Source organism: Apostichopus japonicus, chromosome 16 (assembly GCF_037975245.1).
Source record: "Apostichopus japonicus isolate 1M-3 chromosome 16, ASM3797524v1, whole genome shotgun sequence".
NCBI lineage: Eukaryota > Metazoa > Echinodermata > Holothuroidea > Aspidochirotida > Stichopodidae > Apostichopus > Apostichopus japonicus.
The window spans coordinates 43,287,588-43,312,916 of record NC_092576.1 but is presented as its reverse complement, the minus strand read 5'-3'; the positions used below and the strand labels follow the sequence as shown (position 1 = coordinate 43,312,916).

Here is a 25,329-nt window from a genome sequence, read left to right as displayed (position 1 = left end):
CCTGTTTGGGACGGTACATTGTGTCTTGCGGAATGCAAGAGGACCGAACCCATCGATACGTTAGAGACTCAGTCAGGTTCAGTCAATGTCAGAAAATGTAACTTGAATCTTCTCTGAACCAAGGAGTCTGTAGTATAATCGTGAATTATATACGAGTCTAGAATCTTGAGGTTGCACACCACTGAGCACTCTGAGCACTCAACGAAAAATGGAATTGGTACTGGATGAGGTGGGGTGTGGGAGGTGGTGTGGGTTATGGGAGGGGGAGAGAAAGGAGCGAGAAGCAAGAATGAAAAAAATGCTTATACTATGATGTAAATAATTATATAAATTGGTGGCGCTGTTTATGAAGTTATTAGAAATCATAGTCCATTATCTGCTAGGAATCGAAGACATTAAGCAAAGCTTCAATGTTTCCTTTGTCTATCAGAGAACATTACATTTGCACATTTAGTTGCGACATTAAACATACCGCAATTATTAAATTATTATCAGGAGATATACCATCACGTCTTCAATTATGCACAAATGCTATTTGGGTCCGAATAACACTAAAAGCAACATTTAACTTTCATTATACCTTCCATGTAAGCTAAAAATATTGATATTATAAATTTTTGATGCAAAGTTAACCAGTTTGAAAATATAGTAGACCATCTTAATGTTAATGTCTTAACGAGATATTAATGACGTAATGAAGTATCATGTCTACTTCAATTTGTTGTTTTCGTATTCGTGGGTCTGTATGTGCGTCGTGAGATGAACTAAGCTCACCGACAATTATATTGGCAAGCTACAATTATATTCAAAAGAAATGGAAGACAAAAATCTGTTGCGATCCATTTTCTATGACGATTCATAAAACATAGTTGGATTTCAGAAGAAGATATCACCGTCCTTCCTATATTTTCCACCCCACCCCGATGCAGTTACGACCCCTTTCCTTCAAGCGTCCTGATATTTAGGATAACTTTCTTTTTAAGGCATGTTGAAAATGATCGGTTATTTCCATTATCTGATAAGCAAAGCTACACGAATGGATAATGTAAGACAAACTATTTGCATGATTTACATTTTTAAACTTTCTTCCTTCAGCCAGACGTAGGAAACATGTCTGATTACATGTTATATACATCTGTCTGTTTGAACAGGAATATTATATGGTGCCGTTTCTGAGAACCCGGGAATAAACGGAACGGGTTGATTGGGAAAGAAGAGGTGGTGGAGGTTGGGCTGGTTGCAAACAATGAAACATTGCGTACTTAAACTTTTATATTCATTGTTTACCCACTGTTATCATTTATAACCAGTTTCCAATTGAAGGCTCGACGTCATAATGGAACATGTCTTTAGACTTTAGAACTTGTATTACACCTTTGGCCTTTAAGAAAAAGCTTCCATCATTTTCAAAATACTGTTCTAGTTTTTTTTTTCAAACATTTCCGTAGCCGGTGTATGCCTGATCCTAACTAAAACGTTGATGTGTGAGGTTGTTACAGATGAAGGAAGAACAATTGATGTAATGCCTTCTATTGGTTAATCTTTACAATGTATCCAAAATATGAACAATGAAAGAAATATGTAATGGCAAATGACTGATTCTATTTCTTTCTCTGATTATAACTGATTGTCTGTTGCCCTCATCAATACCCGTCGAACCATCTCTATCGACACTGAGATCTCCGGCAGTAAATGGTAAAAGTTCTTATTGATTAATCGATTAATGACTTATCATGATTCATGTTGTTTACAGTTGAAACTATTCCGTTGTGGTATGTGATTAGGTTTTAGTTTCAATCAAACTAAGGGAGCCGTTCACTGGGTGTCCACTCAAACTAAGGCCGCCCTATCACCATGTGTCATTGCATGTCGCAGTAAACATGGACAGATATTAATTTTCAGAAAAGTTGGGAGATATTATTTATTTGTTGTGGCTGTATAATACAGGGTATAGTGTATTTTGCAACAGGTTGAATACATCTGTTTCCTTGATGAACGTCAATGTACTGCATGCTGCATTAAAGATGATCATAAGTCATTACAATCCTACACTATTTAGAAAAAAAAAATACAAATTCTGTATACTGATCCCATCATATATATATATACCAATACTAGAATATATCAAATAAATGCTTTCTGATTGCGTACTTCATTAGAAATATCACTATAAATGTTACCGTGGACAGCGATTTCAACATAAGAAGGCAGAAAGCGATTTGGTTTGCAGGTATTACAAGCTAAATTTCAGTGTTATTTTATGATAATGGTGGCTCAATTGTGACACTGGAACTGTCGCTATTCTTTACCGAAAACTCAAAATTGTAATCTCAAAATTTTCAGTTAATTGTCTCTAATTTCAAATAATAAAATATTTATCGACATGTGAGCTTGTTACTGTGTTTTTTAAAGTGTTGTACAATATTAAATATGTTTAAACCTGAAGTCCCACCCGGTACTTTGTTTCAAGACAATATAATTCTTCCCTGAAACGTCAACTTCCTTCCCAACAATTCGACTATAATTTATCGAAATTTTGACAATGTTTGTCGGAAAGTCATTGCTCTCGAAATGTGAGCATTTTTTTATTATGACTGTAAAAATTACATCATATTAATCATTGTTAATCATTGAGATTGTTAAATTGATGACCAAGCATATTTTATAGCCCTTTTTTATATTTTTTTTTTTTGACTTTCTATGTCAAGATTGCTACATTCTGCCTCGTATTACATCACACTCCCTTTGCTAATACAGAATTGCGTATAAGGATCCATAGTTCTACCTTATAATATATACTTTAGTTTAACTTACAAAGAGGGGAAGAAGATTACTTCTGTATCCCCATCGTGGATACATGAATATGCATCCCTAGATATACAACTGCTGGATATAGACAATAATCCCACATGAAAAGAAACTACGATCGTTATTACTGTCTTTTCTTCAAAGTGTGTTATTCACTATTGCAAAGTTGATATCATGGCGCTGATTTTTTGGAGTAGTTGTATTTCATAGTTTCAACTGGATGTTAAGGATATCTCAGTGCATAAGTTTCGTAAACTTCCATTTAAAAGATGCCGTAACTTTATTAAGAAGGGGGATGTTTCACGCGTTCATATGATATTTATTTTCAAGTAACATTTTGTAACCTGACACGTGAGTGGAAGTTTCCTGTTTTTATATTGTGTTCTGATCGAGCACGGTAATTTGCTTATGTATTAAACTTTTACGTACTTCATTCCAATGATACCTAGAGAGGTATTCAATTCTTTATCCTATGGTCAGATCTTGTACAGGGTCGGAATGCCTGACCAACACGAGGTCAGTGTAAAATTAAACGGGTACATTTTGGGCGGGTTTCTTAGCTTACATCTTCGTGCACGGAGAAACGACGGACCTCGACCAGTTTAACTGCAGGTTACTTTGCGTACGTCGTGTTACTGTGTGTTTCCGCAATTATATTGGATTAGTGTTGGAATTATTTCATTGTCGAGCAACAATATTATGAATTATCACAGAATCTATCGGTCATCGCACTCTAAAAAAGTTTGTGTTGAAATGTGTACACAACACAAGTGTAAGTTCTCAATTACACAGAATTGTGTAACAGGAACACAACAAATATGTAGCTCGGGCATCCAAAGAATATAATTTTGTAAACAGATCATTTTATTTAATATATATATAATAGCTATAAATATGTATTTTTTATGTTAAATTTAATATGTTAACACTAAATTTAATTAATTGACTGAAGAATTGTGAACATTTTGCAGAAAATATAATTGTTATTTCTGAAGATAACTACCAATGTAAGCACTCTGGCCAATGACCGTTTTTAGCGGGACCGCCTAAATCTAAGCACAATATTCACGTACATTGTACGTACGCACAGTATAATAATACTAGTAGTATAGACACATATAACATTCAGACATACAGCGCTTATATGACGTTATTTCAACTGATTGAGAGAAATAGCCTAAATTTCGACACGAAAATGTAACTCGTACTAGCCCAAGCTTAAAAGTACCTAGATAGGATTATAATGCAGTGTAGGTGTAACAAATCCTTGAACGTATAATTACCTTGGCGACCTAGCACATCCGACACTTCACTCGTAAAAGGGTTGGCTTATAATACGTTTGAAGTTGATCACCGATAAGCCGTTTCAAATTGTGTATGTGTTCTGCTTATCATATTGTTTTCTAGCCTACGCAAAATGTGTACACTAAGCTACATTTCTGTTGACTAGGCCTAACGTTTTGCCTGAGTTGATTATAACAGTGTAGGCTTGCCTATTCTTGACCTAAAGTGTTAGGCTAGCCTTTAAATTATTTTTGAATCTGAAATGTTCCTAAAGTGTTATGCTAGGGCCTAAAAATAAAGATAGCATGAACAATTTACAAGTACAGTATCCAGAGAAAGGTGACTGAATTTTAATGAACAGAATCATATAATTAAACTCCACAAAATAAAACATACATTGATTGGCATAGTAGTGTTGTAAATAGCACTTAGCAGTACGAATTGATGTCATATTTGGAAAAAGCTGCTGATATCAAAGGAAACATTGGAACATTGCTCATAATATTAGTTTAACATTTGATTATTACCAATCATCCAAATGTTTTAGTATTGTTTGTGTAATTGACTCCTTATTTCCAGATTCAACAGGACTTAAGCCCACTGCTTCCTACAAAGCAAAACAAACTATATGACGTATGGGAGATAAAGAGCAATAGATGGGAGCAGCTGGAAGAAAAAAACTTAAAATTGTCGTGGAAATAACACAACTATAGGTTAAACCAAGTTACACCTGAGTTGTGTTGAGCTTAAAACATTAGAGTGGTAACTTTCACACAAGTGTTGTGTTACCTGTTGTGACACATTATTGTGTTCCTGTTTTTAAGGAAAATTCGCGCAGGAAAGAACCTGGGCAAGAAACCAAACTATCAAACGACTGATCCGCTTCCAGCCCCGGTCCCCTTGCATCGGGACTATTGTGTTACTTCTACAAGTACGAGTGGTAAGCTTTACATATATCAGGTGTAATTTGTTTTTACACATGGTTCTGTTATTGCTATGCAGCGTTTGTTATGTGCACTATGTACGCAGCTGTTGTGTAAGTTGTTATTTTTTTTTTAAACAGTTTTGTGCAACAGAAAGGTTCACTAGGCTGTTCATACTAGGGTTTTAACAAGACTAGATGTCAGCATACATTAACAACATTCAAGGCAAGTTTATTCAGCTTGATCAAACTGTAATCAACCGGCGCAATCTCTGCTCCATAGAACTTCAATAAAAAAGATTCAAAGTTATACGAAGGACTGGACAGGAAACGAAACGTCACAACATCGAGTAACTGCTGAAGAACTGCACCTTACACTGTAACACCCAATGTGTTGAGATAACTTGAACAATTCGAGGTAACTTGTTGCAAAGACATTTTAAATGTCATTCAATTAAGCTCATTTCAATTTATTTTAATTTAATTTGGATAAGTTTTCACAACTAGAAAATTGTATGTATAGGTAGCAAGAAATTATTGCAACGAACTAATAGACATGACAAGGTTATGACAACAGATTGAAACTTGTTGAATGAATGAAAACTTAAAAGTCTACCTAATTCAGTTATTACTACCCAAATGGTTTTAGTATGATTAAATAACCGATGACTAGTTGAAACAAAACAGAAATGTCTCTGCAGCAAGTTACCTCAGCTTCTTCAAGTTAAAAGAACTGAGCATTCAAGTTATAACAAAAAGGGTATTTGACTATTATTATATATTATTTTTTTTTCAAAATATATTGACAGATAAAAACAACATTCCTAAACGAAAACAGTAATGTGGTTCTTGTAACACTTTAACGTAAGATGCTAAAATCTCTTATAGTTTTTCTTACATAATATTTACCCTGTATTTACAAAAGCAGTTGTATCAGTGTTATAACTGTATCCCAATATTAGTTTCACTCTGTAGACTTAACACTACAGGCAATTTAAATGATTAAGGTACAACCAGTAGTTGCACTTTCCTTAAGAACAAAACACTTATCTTATAAGGTCATCAGAACATCAGTTATGGTGATGGACATGTGGTTTGCTCAGCTTCATTGCATCTCAGATAACATGTTGTATATACAATTTAACAGGTGGCCTTTATTGATCTTCATCATCATAACTAACTTTGAAAAATAACAAGCTAGATTGAGATGAAAAAGCTATTTAGAATTTTGAAAAATGACAAATATATGTATGCCTACACCTAATAATGATATGAATATTAACTAGGGTTTCTTCTGCAGAATTTGTTTAGTCTTTCACCAATGTCCAAGTTGCCGTCTGTTAATGAGTAAAACTCTCCGATGGAATCAACTTTACTGACACAATTCAAACAGTATATAAATATTCATTTTAAGAAAAGTAACATGATAATTATAGATAGTAGTCATTATAACATAGTGTGTCTGTGTCTACATTATTACCAGTGTCTTTGTTACTTCAGCTATCATTTGATGTCCAATCAAGACAATTCGAGAACCTGAAGAAGGAGAAGCAGTTTTTACTTCTAAGGAACTCGGTGGGCAACTTGTTGATCATTTTAGACGTTTCAATTCAACAGTTATAAAATATGTAATAATACACATACCTGATCGGTTGGTCGAAGGTCTTGTGGTTCAAGAAGACTAAGTTGGAAGATAACTTAATATAGTCAGAAAAAGGTGTTTCATCGGGCTATGGCCAAGTTCCTTGGTGGGTTTTTAAGTTTTGTTCTGGTAAACTAGCTGGAATTTTTCCACGTAATTTTACCTCGGTTAATAACTTCAGGCCCAAAGATCTTGCCAGCATAAGTTGTAAATATATGCAGAATTTTTTATTGCCATATTTAATGTCATTGATACCCATGGTGACCAATGGCAGTTTGCTAATATGAAGAGGTTTTTCTGTACGGATGCCGTCCTCAAAATTGTCTATAATATTGTTCTCACTCTAATTCATGAAACATAAGCATATCCAGTGTCCTTTTTTTAAATTTCTCCAGTGTTTTCATACCGTACAAGTTAATCAGTTACTTCATGATTTAAAATATCTTTGTTGCAGATCCCTGTATTAAGCACTGGCTGGCTGATTTGAAGAAAGGGTGGTCAAGGCAAATTAAATTGAAAAACGGTTTATACAACAAAACTGAAATCAGCGTTGGGATCCCCAGTGAAGTCCATTATCAGCACTGTTATTTACAATTTACACAGACGAAATAAGATCGCAATCCAATTTTCTGTCATCACTTTTGCAGAGGACACAGCAATCTCTGTTAGATGATCTAAATCCTCACATAATTTGGATCAAAGTAATTATGAATCTGTGGTATCTCATGTTGCTACTGTCTGCGACGGAACAAAATTACTTTTGAAACTTAAGAAATCTCAAGACATGATTTTTGAAAATTCCAGTATTATAATGATGGCCTACTCACTGCCATAGCAAAGAAAACTGCAATACAGGGTGCCTAAGTTGACCGTGTCATAGTTCGAGAATTTTAAAGAGGGTTTGTTAATATCATTTCAACTTAATCGTTCATAGTTCCATGCTTTAAGTTAGACGTAAGAACGGTCGCTTTTAATACCTTTTGTATAACCTCATATTATATACACTGTTAGCTTAGATGTTAACCTAGATGTTAGCCTAGATGTTAAAACCCTTATTAACCAAGTTAACAATGCAGCCATGAGAGATTTTAAAAGGCTTTATTATAAAATTCATAGAGACTAGAAACATTTACTACACAACGAGCTGAAGTCACTACTTCAACAAACTCATTATAATTTGAAAAATAAAACAATCATGCCAACATTTCAAACCGTACGTTTTACAAAAATATTTTGTTTATGTGGCTGCCATATTTATTTAGAGTGTTGTTCCAAAAAACCTACTGTATTTCTTTTTTTATTAACATTTGATTTATTATGTGTACATATAATACATGCTATTTCAAGCTTTATAACTTTTAACTGTTTTTATATCCTATTTATAAATAACAATCACAGTGGTAATGTGATATAATGTATTATTTACAGTATAGGTCTTCCAAAGTGGGATCAAGTGCTCTAACATTGAATAGGCCTAGTGTCACAGAGAGGGATGGGGGAGGGGGAGGGGCAGGTTTGTTTCACGAGTGAGTGTTCACATAACGAATTGATACTCGTGTCCGGCTTGTTGTTGAGTGATGCTCTTACTTTTAACATTTTAGACTTAACTTAAAGACAAGTAAACTGTTGTTTTTTTATGCTCCTGACCAATATGGCTATGAATAAGACTCATAAAGTTCCCGTCAAACGTACCTTGTCAAAGCATATTTTAGTCCTGTTTCCTGTTTCGCAGTAATGTATCCCTGCTCGCTTATGCACTTTCGTACATCCGTAGAGAACAATTCTGCAAGGGTATATCAATAAAGGTAGCTTTTTACCCTTAACCTTAACTCCGGTCTAGGGAAGCATTATGATAAAGGTATATCACATATGACAACAAATTAGATAATGAACACACACAGTGTTAACGAAGTAGACAAATACATTAACATATGATTTCCTTTACTTTTATTACCATTTACGATATGACGTTCAATGAAAGATCTTCGTTTTGCATAGTTTGCATATCTAACCGTCACATGTTCACTTTCCATCAATCAGAGTATACGTGTAATACTTAATAATCTCTAAATATGACAACCGATCATTTATGATTTTATTCAGTGCTTCTAGGAACCCAGGCAAAGGTAAGTAAAATTTAATTGCAATGATTTGGTACAAAATACATGCAATCACATCAGTAGCGTAACTCCTATGGCCTGGACCGTGCCAAAAAGGGCCCCGCTGTACTGACGCACAGAAAAAGGGTACCTCTTTGGATAGGGAGGGCTGGTTTTTATTGGGTTAAGAAAAACTCATGCAAGGCTGAATGTTGTTTCTCACTCATACAACTTGCAAGATGTATCCAGAAGCCAAATTCCTCAATCCTCATTCCATGGTATATAGTTACAAATAACTGTTATAGCTATATTGATAGTATTGTTCTGTCATTTCTCTTGATGCATTTTACCATTAAAACATATTTGTCAGCTGGAAACAATGTGTAAATGCTAAATCGCCATTGAAATGTTCTAAACCATGACCCCTGCATTGATCCTGCATAACTCCTTAGACATTGGACCCATGGGCGTCCGCAAGGAGGGGTAAGGAGCGGGGGAGGGGTTGTGCACTTGCCACCCCTTTCCCTGGAAGCTTCCCTTTCCCCTGGAAAATTGAAAAAGTAAAACATTTGACATTTTAATGATTTCACCCAACCAACAGTTTTATAGTTATGTTCATTGCATACGTACCCATAATGCATAAATGAAATTATTGAAAGTCAAAATCCTAAGACATGAGATCTCAAAATAACCGATGTGTAAATGCAACTTGAAACGCCCGGGAAGTGTCTTTTCTAACGATCTAAGAGTATTTTTTTTTGGGGGGGGGGGTCGAAAAGAATCGTGGTACGCTCCGCGCGAACCGATGGTGGCGCTCCGCTTAGGTAGTATCAAGTAGTGTTTTACACCTACATGACCTACTGTGAACAATTCTGCGGATGCTCTTGCTTAGGCTTCCTGATAGGGTGCCACTAATAGCCAGGAGCCCCCAGGCTAATTCGTTACGCCACTGAATAACATATAAATAGTTGTAATCGTTGATCTAAAATATTTCTACGGAACAAAGAATCGCTATCATACAGAAGCATTAGGGTACCAATTAGCCCTCTCAACATTTCCATTCTTTAACGAAATATAGAAACTACATAAAACAATGTTAACTCTTATGTTAACAATGTTCATTAATTTGTCCTCTTTAAAACTATATATCATGAATAGCAAGATATAGAAAGGGATACTCCATGCAATATTTATCATTCAATTCATAATTTGTAAACTCACTTAATTGTGTATTATAAGTGGGAAAACAAACACTATATATTTCACCCTTCGTATCCTCCGTCATTTTTTTCCAGATTTGTGCCAAGTTTTCGTTATTCATATTTTTTAAATTATAACGTACTTCTACTTTGCCAAGAGATGACAAGACGTAATGAGTCAGTTTGGACTTTTCGATGACGTAATGAAACCGTCATATCCGCTCCACCCCTACCACCATTCACTGACTGACACCATCCATAACCACTAACTCACCTGGAATCACTATATTCACTATGATAACGTATGTACCGCTAAATTAATTACCACGGAGGTAAAACATAAATACTGTTAGATCATTGTTCTTTTCAAGATTCCTGGTTCATGATGGATGGTGGTTGTACTTAAGTGACACCAACAATTACACCTTGGAAACGTAAAAGACCCATCTTTCTACTACTACCACGAACCATAACGTTATATACAGTGTTACTTAACATTTTCTCAAACTTTGTATACATGTCCCAATGTGAAATCTCAAAACTTAGGCAGCCGAACTCATCATTATTATTACTCATTAATATAATTACTTCATCAAGTACAATTTTATGATTTTTCCTCCGTATTTTTTCGTCACATTTCAGTATAAGTGATTGATAAGTACGTCATTTTGACATCCCGGCGGAAGAAATACCGACGAAGTGGTATGAGAAAATAATTCTTGAACAGAATAAAGACATTTGAAAATCTCAGCGTAAACTCTAATAACTTAAAAACAATTACTGTGATTTTAATGAAACAACTTTTATATAGCATTCCCCTTATCAAGAAATGTAAACATATATCTACACAATGTATGGAAACAGCAGGATGATGAAAGCAAAGTTAAATATTTGAAGGGGACGATGGCCAATGTTGTTACACACGTCACAATGATATATACATAGATCCGAATTTCCTTTCCCAACTCGTTTTGTTTAAAACTCGGGCAAGCAGTTTTCGATGGACTGAGTGGTGTATAATTACTCTAGCACCACTAACACAATAATACAACGAGGCTAGTTCGAGAATAAATGTAGGGGGCTAAGTTAGAGGGAACAGGTAGGGAGGAGATAAGGTAGGGTGGCCATGCTCGAGATGAGAGGTAGGGACGGGCACTTCTAGAGTATATAAGTTCGGTTAAGTTAAAAAGGATAAATTCGAGAGAAGAGATAGGGTGCTCAGGTTAGCATTTACTAATGACACCATCATGAGTATGCAGGAATATCCACCTCCTGTAGTATGTCGCCATTGAATTCTGTTTGGAATTTCGTCACCTTCCTTGGTTTATGGCTCTGAATATTTACTAAGATCGCGAGCATTTCCAGAAGCAGGAGGATCATGACAGGTTGTCTTCAGAACATACGAATTCATCTACCAGGATCCGAACTTCTACAGGACGATTGAGTAGAAAATAAATTCAAACAAAATGCTTGAGTATTAGGCCTAGTTATCTAAATATGTATATATGTTTTTTTTGGGGGGGGGGGCATGTGGAATCTGGTGGGGGGCAGTGATCATAATATTTTTTTATTAAATGGGGATTAATAAGAGAAAATATAATAACAAACATGTAAATTAGTACTGTTTTGATTTCTCCTCTAGGCATTTAATCCTCACCATTAATGATATGCATTATATTAAGTAGGGAATATATTACAATTACATTTCTGCTGCATGACTAATAATACTTGTTTGCTAAATTGCTCCAAATTTGCTCGGGCAATACCCGAAGTGTCATAGGACCCGGGACTGTAAACTCGATGAACCACCGACCCGCTTAAAACTTGACATCCAACATTTACTCCTTGCAGTTTGTATTTCTGTCACATTTATACCTCGCGATAAACAACGTTAACTATGTAGGGCTTAAAGTTCTCTACCATATTGTTACTTTATTAAAAATCCACTGATCCTTAACTTGAGCTAACTGAAAAGGAACAGAACAAGCTTCCACCATATTGAACTGTGGTCGAACGCATTTTTAATATCATCGTTTTAATCCACTTATTGTATATGTGTTAATATTTTTTGACAATATCCCTTGATTTCAATCCATTGCATGTTTAGCAATATTTGTTGACTAAATCCTTTTAATCCATCCAATGCATGTTTAGTAATACGTATTGACTACATCCCTTTGTTTTCAATACATTGTGTACGCTTAGGAATATTTGTTGACCATATCCATTTAATCCATCCATTGTAGGTTTAGTAATATTTGTTGACTACATCCCTTTAATCCAACCAATGTATACTAAGTAATATTTGTTAACGAAATCCCTTTTATTAATCCGTCCATGGTGTGTTTAGTAATATTTGTTGGCTACATTCTTTTATTCTACCGATTGTTTGTTTGGTAGTATTTGTGGACTACATCCCTTTAATCCATCCAATGCATGTTTAGTAATATTTGTTTTACTAACTTCCTTTTTTTCTCAATCCATTTTATGTTAAGTAATGTTTGATGACTACATCCCTTTAATCTATCCATTGCATGTTAAGTAATATTTTTGGACTTCATCCCTTTAATCCATCCATTGTAGGTTTAGTACTATTTGTTAACTACATCCCTTTATTCTACCGATTGTTTGTTAAGTAATATTTGTTAACAACATCCCGTTAATCCATAAAATGCATGCTTAGTACTATTTGTTGACTACATTTTTTTTTTTAAATCCATTTTATGTTTAGTAATGTTAGATGACTAAGTCCTTTTAATCTACCAATTGTATGTTTTTCAATATATGTTGACTACATCCCATGATCCGTCAATTGTACGTTTAGTAATATTTTATCACTACATTCCTTTAATCTACCGATTGTTTGTTTAGTAATATATGTTGACTACATCACTTTATTCACCAATTGCATATTTAGTCTTATTTGCTGTCTAAATTCCTTTAATTTACCCAATTGTATGTTTAGTAGTATTTGTTGAATAAATCCTTTTTTTTTAAATCCATTATGTTTATTAATATTTGTTGACTACATCCCTTTAATCCATCCATTGTAAGTTTAGTAATATTTCTTGACTACATCCCTTTAATCCATCCATTGTAGGTTTAGTAATATTTGTTGACAACATCCTTTTTTTTCAATCCATTATATGTTTAGTAATATTTGATGACTGCATCCCTTTTATCTACCCAATTGTATGTTTAGAAATATTTGATTAATGCATCCCTTTAGTCCATCCATTGTATGTTTAGAATTATTTGTTCAATATATCACTTTTATCCACTCTTCGCATGTGTGGATAAATGTGTTAACTACTTCATTTTTATTCGCTCATAACATATTTTGATATATGTGTTTCTACATTAATTATATCCATTCTGTGCATGCTCAGACAACCCCGACAATGAAAATTAGACGGTGCAATTAGTGGTGCATTTCGAGGCATACTTAGACTATAACTAAGGTTTATAGAAGTAACCCTAAAGGAAAAGTTTAGCTGTATGAAATATTTTGTGAGGTTGAGAAGGAAGGTAAGGTGGGAGGGGTGGTGGGGATGGATGGCTGTGGTAGAGTATACACCATTATTAATGGACCTATCCTCCCCCTGGCGAATTGCAAATTCCCGACTGAATAATTTTCACCGGACTGACGATCAGAAGGGGTGGGGGGGGGGGGAGAGCATCTTGGTAACTTATGTATTGCTTCGCTCGACCTGTTCACGGAGTGGTTAGTAGTTAATGTTTCTTCTTAACCTGGCATGTTCATGTTTAATTATTACCCATTGCACTACTTTAACCTTCCTTCCATGGGGTGTTATGTAATCAATTTACTATTTTACTAACTCATTAGGAGTTTATTTATCAATGTATTATTGTAACCTGTTCATGGGTTACATAGTAACTATTTATAAATATAAGCTGGCGTGTTCATTTGCTATTTAGTAGCAAACGCATCATTTTAACGTATCCATTTGGTGTTTATACACTGATGTATCACCATCGCTTCCAATGAGATTTCATGAAACATGTATTACACCAAAGTAACATTATTAGTTCCATATAAACACATCCACCTAAGCCCACACGAACTCTGAAGGCCGTTTTAAATACAGTGTTGATAAGTTCCCTGCAATCATGCTGTGTTGATCTGGTTCATCAAGTGTCATATTTCAGGCAATTTACAATCAACAATCAAACCCTGAAACAATCTCACTTGTTATGTATTTTAAATGTGACTATGAATTTAGAACAAAGTAGATTAACCATATGTGTTAGATGTTGATGTGATTTACCGATAAATACATCTTAATGAGGTAGGGAGGGGTGATGGTGTGGGTGGAATCCTGTGATTAAGAGTCTATATTATCTCCATACTTGTTGTTGTATAATGTACTTACCTCATTTATACATTACTTTATAAATTATTTGTTATGTCATGCATGCATACCGCCCTCAAGTAATACACTAGTCGGGGGATTGATGCCATCAGTAGTTATGACAATATCATTATGTAAATAGAACAACAAAATATAACAGACCTGACGAAGTAATAATTAGACTACTCACCAGCCAAAGACCGGAGCTGAGATCAAGTTTATACTTTTGATTATTCTTATCACTATCAGGCGTCCAGAAGACTGTAAGAGGTGAATACGATTAAACAGTACATTTAACGAATTCAAAAATATCAACGGTGTAATAGCAAATGGAATACTTTGAAGAAACAACCGTACTTCCTTTACTTTGAACTTTAATTTCTACATCCAACCAGGGAGCAACTCCCTGATCCAACAGTTGTATCTCAACTCTATAATAATAATTTAAAAACATAGTTGAAATTTCGAATTGATAGATTTACCGACAAGCAACGTCAACATTTCCATGAAATAGTCGACTTGTTAGGAAAAATTCGCCATTTCAGAAAAGAAAATGACAATGGCTTGAAACCAAACACCGGGTGGAACTTTTGGAAGATTGCAAACAATTTTCTCATTTCGATAGATAGCTTCAAAGTTTGGAGGAACATAGTGCTAATTTAAAATAAAACAGTTGAAAATTACAGGAATTTCTACATTAAAAACTCTGAATTTTCGTTATAAAATAGCGACATTCCCAGTGTCCCACCTCATTAAGCTACCGTAGTACTTGAAAAATAACAACTGAAATTCATATTTGTAGACCTGCAAAGCAAATCGCTTTCTGTTCTTTTATAATTAAACAGCTGCCTACGATACTATGTTCATTGCTATTTCTAATGACCCACGCAATCAGAAAGCTTTTCTTTTCTTAGGAAAGTTATTCTAGTATTGGTACCTGTACGATGGGCTCAGTTGTCTCTTTTTTCCCCTAAATAGTGTAGGTGACGTATTTAATGCAGCATGTAGCAGGTTGACTTTTCCAACAACAAAAGAATACTCAAAATGTTGCAAAGTAAACTATACCCTGTATCATACAACATCAACCAGTAAATGATATCACCCGAATGTTTACTGCAATGAAGCCTGGTGGTAAGGCGCCTTCTATTTCATTGGGACTAAAATCCATTCAATGTCGAATACTGGAATGTTTTGAACTGTAAACAACAAGACACATGATTAGTCATTAATCGATTAATCAATAGGAAATTTACCAATCACTCTCCGAGACTTCAGTGCGGATAGAGATGGTCCGACGGTTATCGATGAGGGCAGCAGACAGTAATCTAGGCTATAATCAGAGAAAGAAATAAGTTCAGTTATTTACCATTACATCCTTCTTTACTTGTAATTATTTTGGATGCAGTACATAGATTAACCCAGAGAATACAATACATCAATAGTTGTTCCTTCTTCTGTTACAACCTCACACATCAGTATTTTTTTTCAGGGAGGAATGACGAACACACCGGCTACGGAAAAGTTTGAAAACAACTTAATGGTATTTTCAAAATGATACAATAATGTGCCTCGGTATAAGCAAGAATAGATGCAGAAATACACGCTTACGAATACCTTGTATTACCAGCTATACTTGGAATTTTCGCGGAAACTCTACTTCCAGCGTTAACTGTACCACCAAACAATAGCATGAACCGTATGGACACTAGCATAGCCTACAAATGTATTTGTTGTTATATGGCGACTTTTCCATCTATGTATTATCTTTTGTAGCACATTATTCAAATAAAGATTTGATGGAAAAGAAAAGAAAAGTACGAAACATCAGTGTTGTTTACGTGTCTTTCATTTCAACGGGAACGTACAGTTCAGTACCCTACACTACGGGGCCCAGTCCAACCACAAACAGATAAACACGAAAAAGGACTACCAACGATTTCAAACCAGACAGTGTCTAGACGTGAAGTATCTATTGCAATCTCCAGGTACTTGTTTGTCAGTAAATTCCAGATGTTTTTTTTTTAATTTTTGTTATAAAGGACGAGCGCGGTCTGTACCATTTCTTTTCATTGAGACGCGCGCGTCTATCCCATTGAAGTAGTTTTCAATGTATTGTTCAAGTATTTGATTGACAGGTGCTGAACAAAACAAAATGATAAACTATTAAAAGAGTCACAACAGTCAGTGTACATCTTTAGCAAGAAAAAAACCTCTGAAATAATTTCAATAGACATTTATGATAAAAATAAATGTGTACTGTCTGAGAAGAAAAGAGAAGCAATAATTTAACGTACAGATGTATTGTAGAAATATGTACAGTATAGGTATATGCGACTGTAGGTTAGTTTTTCAAATGGAAATATGGTGACAACGCAATGTAAATTTTATACAGATTACGGAAGGGTCATTGGCCTTGTAGGTTAGGGAGGGGTGTGGTGGAGGGGTGTTGGTTTTGTAAGTTAAAGGGGAATACTGCAATCTTAGAGAGGATCTACAGTTATATCTTCTTAATATTATTATGTTAACAGATATACTGTGTTTGTTCATATTAGTATATACTTTAAACAATGGTAATATAAAGTAAACAAATATACGTGATTTTAAGTGTTATTTACATACAGACTGATGTTGTATTGTTTTCTACTGTGTGGGGATTGACTGTAATGTCATGTGGGTTTATAATAACCATATATCAACAATTTTTATTTTTGCACCAGGGGAGGGAGGGGATGTGAGGGGGAGGAAGGTGGTCAAAGGGTTGGTGTGGAATAGGTGAATACATGTCATTCATCAGAAGAGACAGAAGATAATAGTATGACAGGATACCTTGCTGAATATGGGCAAGTCCGGGTGTGTGTGTGTGTGGGGGGGTGGCGGTGATGGGGGGATATGGGTTGGGGATGAAGGGCGTTGTTAATAAGATAACTGAAATGTTATAAACATAGATTAAGGAAATGGGGCTCGTGGTCCGGCATAGCAGATGAGGGGGGAAAGTGGGGCTAGGGAAAGTTTAGGGTAGTGTAGTTGAGAGGGGTATATTGTTGAAGGCAATTACAATATGTTTAAATAACATTTGTTTTACTTTAACATATATGTGCATTATTTACCAATTAATTTATAAACTAACAGAAAGTTTCCCACTGATAACTTAGAGAGAAAATATTGAACTTCAGTACACCAAACTTGATAGTTGTATTTTCTTCCTTTTCCTATTTTATCTCCTTTAAACAATGTCTATTAACCTAAATCATCAAAGTTTGGTTCATATACTTTGGGTAGCTTTTGGCAAGAATTGGTATTTGTGTACTTGTCTCATTTTGTCTCTATTTTACTCTCTAATTTATCATATTCCTTACCTGATGACTGTTCTTTCATTGTTAGTTTATTTCATCATTCAATTTCGTCTTCATTTGTTTTGTGTTACTTGTAAAATGCGCTAAACCTTTTGGTAATTATTAAATATAAACTATAATAATAATTCCTCTCTTGTTTACATTATAATCTTAATTGGTTATATTTTTATTACTGATACTGTTTACATATTTATTAATTATACTTACAACAGTGCCTTGAATCTTTGAGAGTGTTGAACATATTTTAATATTCCATTAACTTCATGTTTATTCATTTCTCTCCCTTTCTCGGTGTATATGCTCATCCTCTCCATTGATGATATGATTGGTAGAGAGAGACCAGAGGAGAGGATAATGTTCCCATCTTCATCAATCTTACTAAAAGACCAGTTTAGAGTCACCCAGTATATGGGAATCTAAAGAAAGGAAAATATTAAATAGAATTAATATCATCATGTTTGTTTACAGGATAAATACTTGAAAACAATAAAATCATAATTGAGAAATATTAACTTTGTTTGTTTTAATTTCACAATACTCAGGAACATTTTGTTTATTTTTAATCATATGTTGTTATTGTCTTGTTCCTATTGCATAATTAGTGGTTTGAATTGTAAAAAAAAAAGATAATTGTATTTGTAAAGTTTGTTTTATCATCTCTTTTCTTATAGAAAGATGTTAAAGGGTAAACAAGAGGGTTAGGTTTATTACAGAGATCAGTTATTGTTATTTCTGTAGAATGAATTAAAGGTGTGTAAGAGGGGTGAGGGATGAACGGTGCAAGGGATGTCAGGGGTGTAGGGAGGGGTGTGTCATGGAAAGGAAGGGTGTGTTATGGTTAAGTGATAATTGGTCGCGGTAATATGAGGGGTGCCTTAGGGCAGCAGAGATAATGTAATGCTGTTATTGTTAAAGCGTGTACGAGGGGTGAGCGAGGGACCGACCGCTGTGTGTTATACTGCATCAGGAGGGGTGTGGTAGGGGTATATAAGGAGGGAGTGCTTTAAGGTGGGGAGTGCGAAGAAAACATATACTCATTCAATATATTGTGTTTCTATCAATAATTTATCAGGTCCAAGATTATGGTTGCTGTGACGTTTTAATCATAGTTTTAAAGAGAAAGGGTCATATTGTTGGGTTTGTAGGAGAGGTTAGGGTGAGGGAGGGGTATGACCTGGAACTGATATATTTGAAATTAGTTAAATGCTATTAAAGAAGTAAATCGGGAAGATCATGTTGAGATGGAGTTGGTTTTACAGTGAACTGTTAAGAATTAAACATTTAATATTTAGGAATCATTTTGTTATTGAGGTATTCTACTATTTAGGAATGTTTATCAATCACTTTAAATATTTCTTTATTAATTTCAATTTTAATTTATACAAAAGTTACTTTAAAGTCATAATCCGTAAAACAGAAAACAATTTATTGAACATTTCTCTATTAACATTTTATTCTTACTTCAATTTATGATAAGATTTTGAAAGATAAAATCAGCAACGGTAAGATTAATAGAGGTATTGCTGAATAATAACCATGAAAAATATTTAACAATGATTATTCATTTGTTAATTATCCTACACACCATATACAGAAGTTGATTATTTTATTTATATTTATTGTTTGTATTTACGATTCTGTCTTATCTTGAATTTACAAATATTTTTAAATTTAAACCTGTTATTCCATTTTAGTTATTTAAATAGTTTAGTATTTAATAACTAACGAGATATAATCACTTCTTAAGACATTCATCGATTTAATGTATTGTTGAACTTGTATTGATTGATGTATTTATTCAATATATCCCTTCATGTATTACTTACGTCATAGTTGGATGCTTCCACAAGGAGCTCTATGACTGACCTCTGTACAGACTCACTGGTGGTCCTGTTGATGATCAAATCACCTGAACACATCTCTGTAATAGTCTGGATGTCATCAGGCTATTGAAATAAATAAATAGTAATTATTAAATAGAATAATATTAATGTAAAATTGAGGCGCTAAGGAGACAATAACAATTGGTAGCGTTGATGAATAGATTGGTTAATTCAGCAGATATTTAAAACAAATGTTAAAATTATGTCAAGTTTACTGTTTGAACATGTATGTTTTACTCCCTTTGCAGTGAAGTCTCACACTATGTTTGATGAGTTATATATTTTTTCAATGAGGTAACATTAATGAATGCATCTAGAAATGTACGATTGAATGACATCATCATCTAACTTAAGTTGAAACAAATCAATGTACACAAATTTCCAACGGAGTAAGAAAAATACTGTTATCCTAAAAATAAGAATCTCTTTAATTTAAAGTACAATGACAATTCAGTGAATATTCTAATTTAAACAGTTTGAAAGAAAAACAAACAACAAAACCAGGGAGGATTTTAAAGAACACTCGGCAAGATGACTTTACACGACTTCGACCAAGATATATTTCCTGGAATAATGAAATTTATCAGATCCAAATAAATGTCTCTAGAGTTAAGAACAAGATATTTAGAACTAGGAATGTGGAATATTGTGTTCTTTCCTGTAAGAATCTTATCGTCTGTCACTGGAATATTCCCGAGACAATTTATGCTTATAACTCTCAAGGATGCTGGATTTTTATGACTATATTTTGAAAATCGATCGACCCCTCTCTATCCCTTACTGTTCTGCTGGTTACTAATAATAACACTATCACAGGAAATGTGAAGCAACCAACATTATTAATGATTATAATTTACTTTAATATACCATAAATTACCAACCTTCCTCCATTTACCAGATTCAAGGTCAAGAAACTGGGCTTCACTGAATGATATGACTGTAAATATAGAGGGAATAATAAAATCGATCAATTATCACAGTAATAAATGACATATTTAAAACAATACCTAACATTCAAAATGTATTTGTTAGACACACTCTTAATATGTTAACATTCAAAGATAATGTACCTGTACTAGTTTTAGAGGGGTCGAATATTAGTAAACTGAACCATTTAAATGTTCTCTTTACCTAATTAATTAATAATCAAGTACTAGAAATCAGCAGTCACTAGTAATCCAACCAATAATTATATTATCTTTGTCATCGAATATTTCCGGCTTACTTCACAGTCCTCATTCACAGGCTAACAATAATATATTACGTAACTCAAAACACTAAAATCTATTATATTTCATAGAAAACTGGCTTAAATCAGCTCAAGGAACATCAAAGGAAGACACGTGTTTAGGAAGTCCTCCCCCTTCAATCCTACTCTCAGATATGACTTGCTTGTTGTTGTATGTGAGACCTACCCCTCGATCAACATTCTAGGTTCATTCTTGCCAACATATATCTCATTATACTAGTTCACTCCCCTCCCCCTCCCCTCAACACACATACATCTTCCCCATTCACCACACTTCCCTATCCCGTCAACAGTATGTGAAACGTTGCAATGAAAGCACCTACTTGATCAATATTAAGTTTCAATCAATAATGTTATAACGTACCTTTAATATTCCTTGATCTTGATTCTTCTGGTATGTTATCTGGATTGATCGATGACGGCCGTTTACAGTACATAAACCTTCAAAAGAAAATAAATCAGGGAAAATATAAATTTAATTTTATATCATTTTCACCCCTTCTACTCAATATTTGAGTTTTGAATTTTAACTAGTTATATCTATTCATTAGTGTTGCACAACTCTTTAAAATAGTTTTCATTTTATAACAAGTAATTGTATTTGAAAATAAACATAAGAAAAAAACCTTTCCAAGCATGTTTAGATTTAGCTCGTTTATAAGTTCAAAGGTTATTTGTTATTCCTAGCATACTGAACAAAAAAACACCTCCCCAACTCACCGTGTGGCATAATAACGTGTGGACAAGCCTTAAGATGTGTTATACACTGCACAATTATAAACAAAATGAAACGTTTAACATATTTCACAGTTTAAATATACTTTCGAATATTGTAGTATTTTAAACCGCACGTCTCAAGACAAATCTTGCAAGTCAAAATAAAATGAAACACATCTGAAAAATAACCATTACCGTATCCCCCTATAAACACCATACGCCCACCCTCTGACTACCCCTCCTTCCTCTCTTACCCGCATATTATCTGCTAAGGTCACAATGTGTTTTTTCCTTACCATAATGCCTTGAATCTTGGTGAATGCATCCCATAGTTTATTAATCCGATCACTTCTTCCTCTGTAAATTCTTTTTTCTGTATTCCTGCATTGATGGATATCTTCTCTACTGATGATAGGCTCGATAAAGTAAGACCGGACTCAAGTCTAATATCTTTACCGTCAAATCCACTGAAGCACCATTGTAGGCACAGATCAGATATTGGAATCTGAAGAATAGGAAAGAAAGATCACAGTTAACTTATCTTGTAGTTCATCCATGATGGATAAATACGCCTGGTCAGTATTTTCACGTATATGGAACAGAAAACAAAATGACTACAAAGAGAATAAATTAATCAAATATTTTAAAACAGAGCTGTCTTTAATTTCTTCATTTATTGATTGCATAACATTATGAATTTAATTTCATTTAAAGTATAAATTCAAAAGAGGCGCAGTCACTTGTTCAAACTTGCCAAAGATAACAGTCAAAGAAAAGCACAATCAAATTGATGATTTAATGAAAGCAACTTAGCAAACTGACGAAATTCAGGTTAAAATGAAAAAAAATGAATATTTTATCATTTGCCCGTGATAAAATATTTTGCTCATACATTGACTATTGCTGTAGTTTTCATAATCTTATTGTTTTTGATAATTCTGGCAGTCAGTATATTAAAATATTCGTACAACCACACTAGCGGAGACTCGATAACGTGCCTGCCGTGAGTTGCCCACTACAAATGACTTTCTTTTCCGGGAGATATAGCTCATCTCGTTACGTGTGTTTACATATCCTATGTGTAATCGATTTTATAATAATTACGATAAAATCATTTCCAATAATTGTAACGACACAAAGATAACATAGTCATATCTTCATTTTGGTCGCTTATGTGTTAGACTTTTTAATCGCCAGCCGACCGACAAAGCAGTACTCTGGCAGTAGGCCGAAGCCGGCCCGGTTTAAAATAAAATATCCAGTATGAACTAATCCACTGTTATATCATAATTTTTAGTAGTTTTATAGACTCATTTGCGTCAAACTTTATCATTCAATATTTATTTTATGAAATGCTGATACCCTATTCCTGTAATCGTTAGCTCTCTTACAGTTGAAGTACTGTGGGCTTAGCTGAAAAACAATGGCTACCGCGGATATACAGGCCTATATATCTATTTCTTCTAAGCTTTTAACTTCCTCGGTAAGAGAATCTTATAGTAGCCGTAGCTAACGGTTGAATTTAAAGGCTAACGTTGCTTCCTAATGACTAACAAGTTGATAGCGAAAATTTTTGCATCGTAACTGTAAGTAGTGTAACCCTGACTCGAAAATATTGACACTGTCCGGTATTATGTTACGTGATTAAGACGTCCGCGAGTGAAAATTGTTTAAATCACAAACATGTTGAATGCTGAGAAAGCTTATTTGTTATACGTTGTTAAAGTAGTTTAAGTTAATTGTTGCACGTACATGATTTCAATAATGCTTGGCTACCACGCCAACTAGTATTAGTATTACTGGTAATACTAGCCTAGACCTAAGTATAACTGCGACAATCATGACTACCAGTCGGTGCTGTATAAACGAGTCGAGGTGAAAGTGTATCACTAGTACATGTGAAAATCAAGCAAGATTAAAAAATAGATTCATTAATTTGATGAGCTTGACACAAGCTATTACTTTACTCGGCTATGTAGGTCAGATATTGTCTAACTTGAAAACAGTAACGGAAGTTTACCAATGAATGGCCATGTTTAAGAAGATCGTTTAAAATACATGTTCTTTTTTGGATTAAACAATTTCCATTGTAGATCTAAATGTCCCGTTTATCATTTGACTGTTTAAAGTAATTTCTACTCAGCTGATGTGTTCCACAAAGTGTTTGACTTATTTTGCCTCAAACCTCATGAAAGGAATATACATTCAAATTCATTCAACGAACAATCTTACAAAAAGAAGACAAACTATATCAAATCTATACTTCTTAACTTAAATAGGCCTAGGTCTACAATTACCTTACCGCAAGGCAATATAATAACAGCAGCAAAATATACACGGTGTAATTCCCTGAGCAGTCACTCAGTACACTGTTAACGTGTATGTAGACAACGAACTGAATCTACACATAGAGTGTACCTACGTCTACGTGCGTAGATGATCAACGCTCACTGTGCGGCTTTCTTTGATCTTTGGAACAGGTGGTTTGTTGAATGTACTGCTGGTACGGTGAAAGGAAGCTTACAAATGTTTTAAATTGTTTGGACTTTTGTTATTCTTCTTCAACATTCCTTCTACTGCACCAGATTGCATAAAACTTCTGTAAAACTGCCTCGTTTATTAAATTCAGCCAGGATAAGTTAAACACATCCAATTATTTCCTTTTTCAATATAAAAGAAAAAAACGAAAAAGGGCAATTTCGTAAGAAGTGAGATACAAACACTGGCCTATATCGACGGCTGCATGAATTCGGTGGCGCACTTCCTTAACTCATATCACGGAGAGGGAACGAGCATGTTTAAATAAGACTAGATATTTTTGTAGGGACGATCGATACATTTGCAATTCTTGAAATATCAATGTAATCGACTGAACTGAAGAGAACACTTACAGTAGATAATATATTTGTTCCGTGTCTCTCTGATTGCAGGGTTCCAACTCTTTTTCTAAGGAAAATTATACTTATGAAACGTTTTTATTTCATAGTTTACCATTCATTCTTGACAGTATCATCACTTCGGCTGATGCTGATATTTTTCAGGCAAATAAGGACACTATATCGTATCGAGGTGTATGCTCTTTGTGTGTCGTAGGGGTGTTTAACTTCTAAAATCAGTGATACCATGGGTAGCGTATAACGGGAAATCGTATCATATACGTTAATCACGACTTACTCAGACACTCAGACACTTGGAGAATTAATAACATGTCATCATCTCGGTCAGATCTGTAACCTTTGATCAATTAACATATGTGTTGCTTATAATGGACATATGATAATTCAATGTACCGTTGTTAGAATGGTTAGGGTTGCATTTGCTTCTCAACTGACAAAACGTTTAACTGATATATAATCTAAACAAAATCTCAATGATCTAATAAACTTGAAGTAGCGATATTTCTATGACTGTGTTAAATTATAAGTTACTTACGTTGTGATTTGATGCAATTTCAAGTAGCAATATCTTAGACATCTGGAGTTGTTTACTATCGGTTTCTTTTAGAAACACAATACTGGAACACAGACTTCGTAAACTGTTTGCATGGTTACTCTGAAAATGAAAATAGAGTCGTCTTCAAATGATTATGAAAAAAACTTCAAGTTACAATATATTAATATTGTTCCCTTGAGTATCACAAAGTCACATGATATGATTCGTTCATGAAAGCTGTGAGCGGGAACTGATAATCCCCCATCCCGTCCATATTTTATGCTTTAAGAATCCCTTAAATTAAATTAACGCTTCGACTTTTCATAACACCATAAAGACTCTGCTCTGTTTGTTTAATGTCCAAGGTG

The 25,329-nt window shown here is 34.2% G+C and overlaps 1 protein-coding gene across 18 annotated transcripts in view; it reads right to left on the bottom strand.

Annotated features, from left to right (window-relative positions):
• Nucleotides 1-8,586: 8,586 nt before the first annotated feature.
• Nucleotides 8,587-25,329, bottom strand: part of LOC139983272 (uncharacterized) — an 87,593-nt gene continuing 70,850 nt past the window's right edge. For all 18 annotated transcript variants that reach the window (XM_071996705.1, XM_071996710.1, XM_071996704.1 and 15 more), the window contains 9 exons: nucleotides 24,962-25,081; nucleotides 21,826-22,034; nucleotides 21,177-21,253; nucleotides 20,445-20,500; nucleotides 19,507-19,626; nucleotides 17,888-18,096; nucleotides 15,581-15,657; nucleotides 14,518-14,588; nucleotides 8,587-11,383 (listed from right to left, as the gene is read on the bottom strand). In XM_071996705.1, the coding sequence (XP_071852806.1) occupies nucleotides 11,366-11,383; nucleotides 14,518-14,588; nucleotides 15,581-15,657; nucleotides 17,888-18,096; nucleotides 19,507-19,626; nucleotides 20,445-20,500; nucleotides 21,177-21,253; nucleotides 21,826-22,034; nucleotides 24,962-25,081 (957 nt within the window). In that variant the 3' untranslated portion in view covers nucleotides 8,587-11,365. The remainder of the gene's footprint in view (nucleotides 11,384-14,517; nucleotides 14,589-15,580; nucleotides 15,658-17,887; nucleotides 18,097-19,506; nucleotides 19,627-20,444; nucleotides 20,501-21,176; nucleotides 21,254-21,825; nucleotides 22,035-24,961; nucleotides 25,082-25,329) is intronic.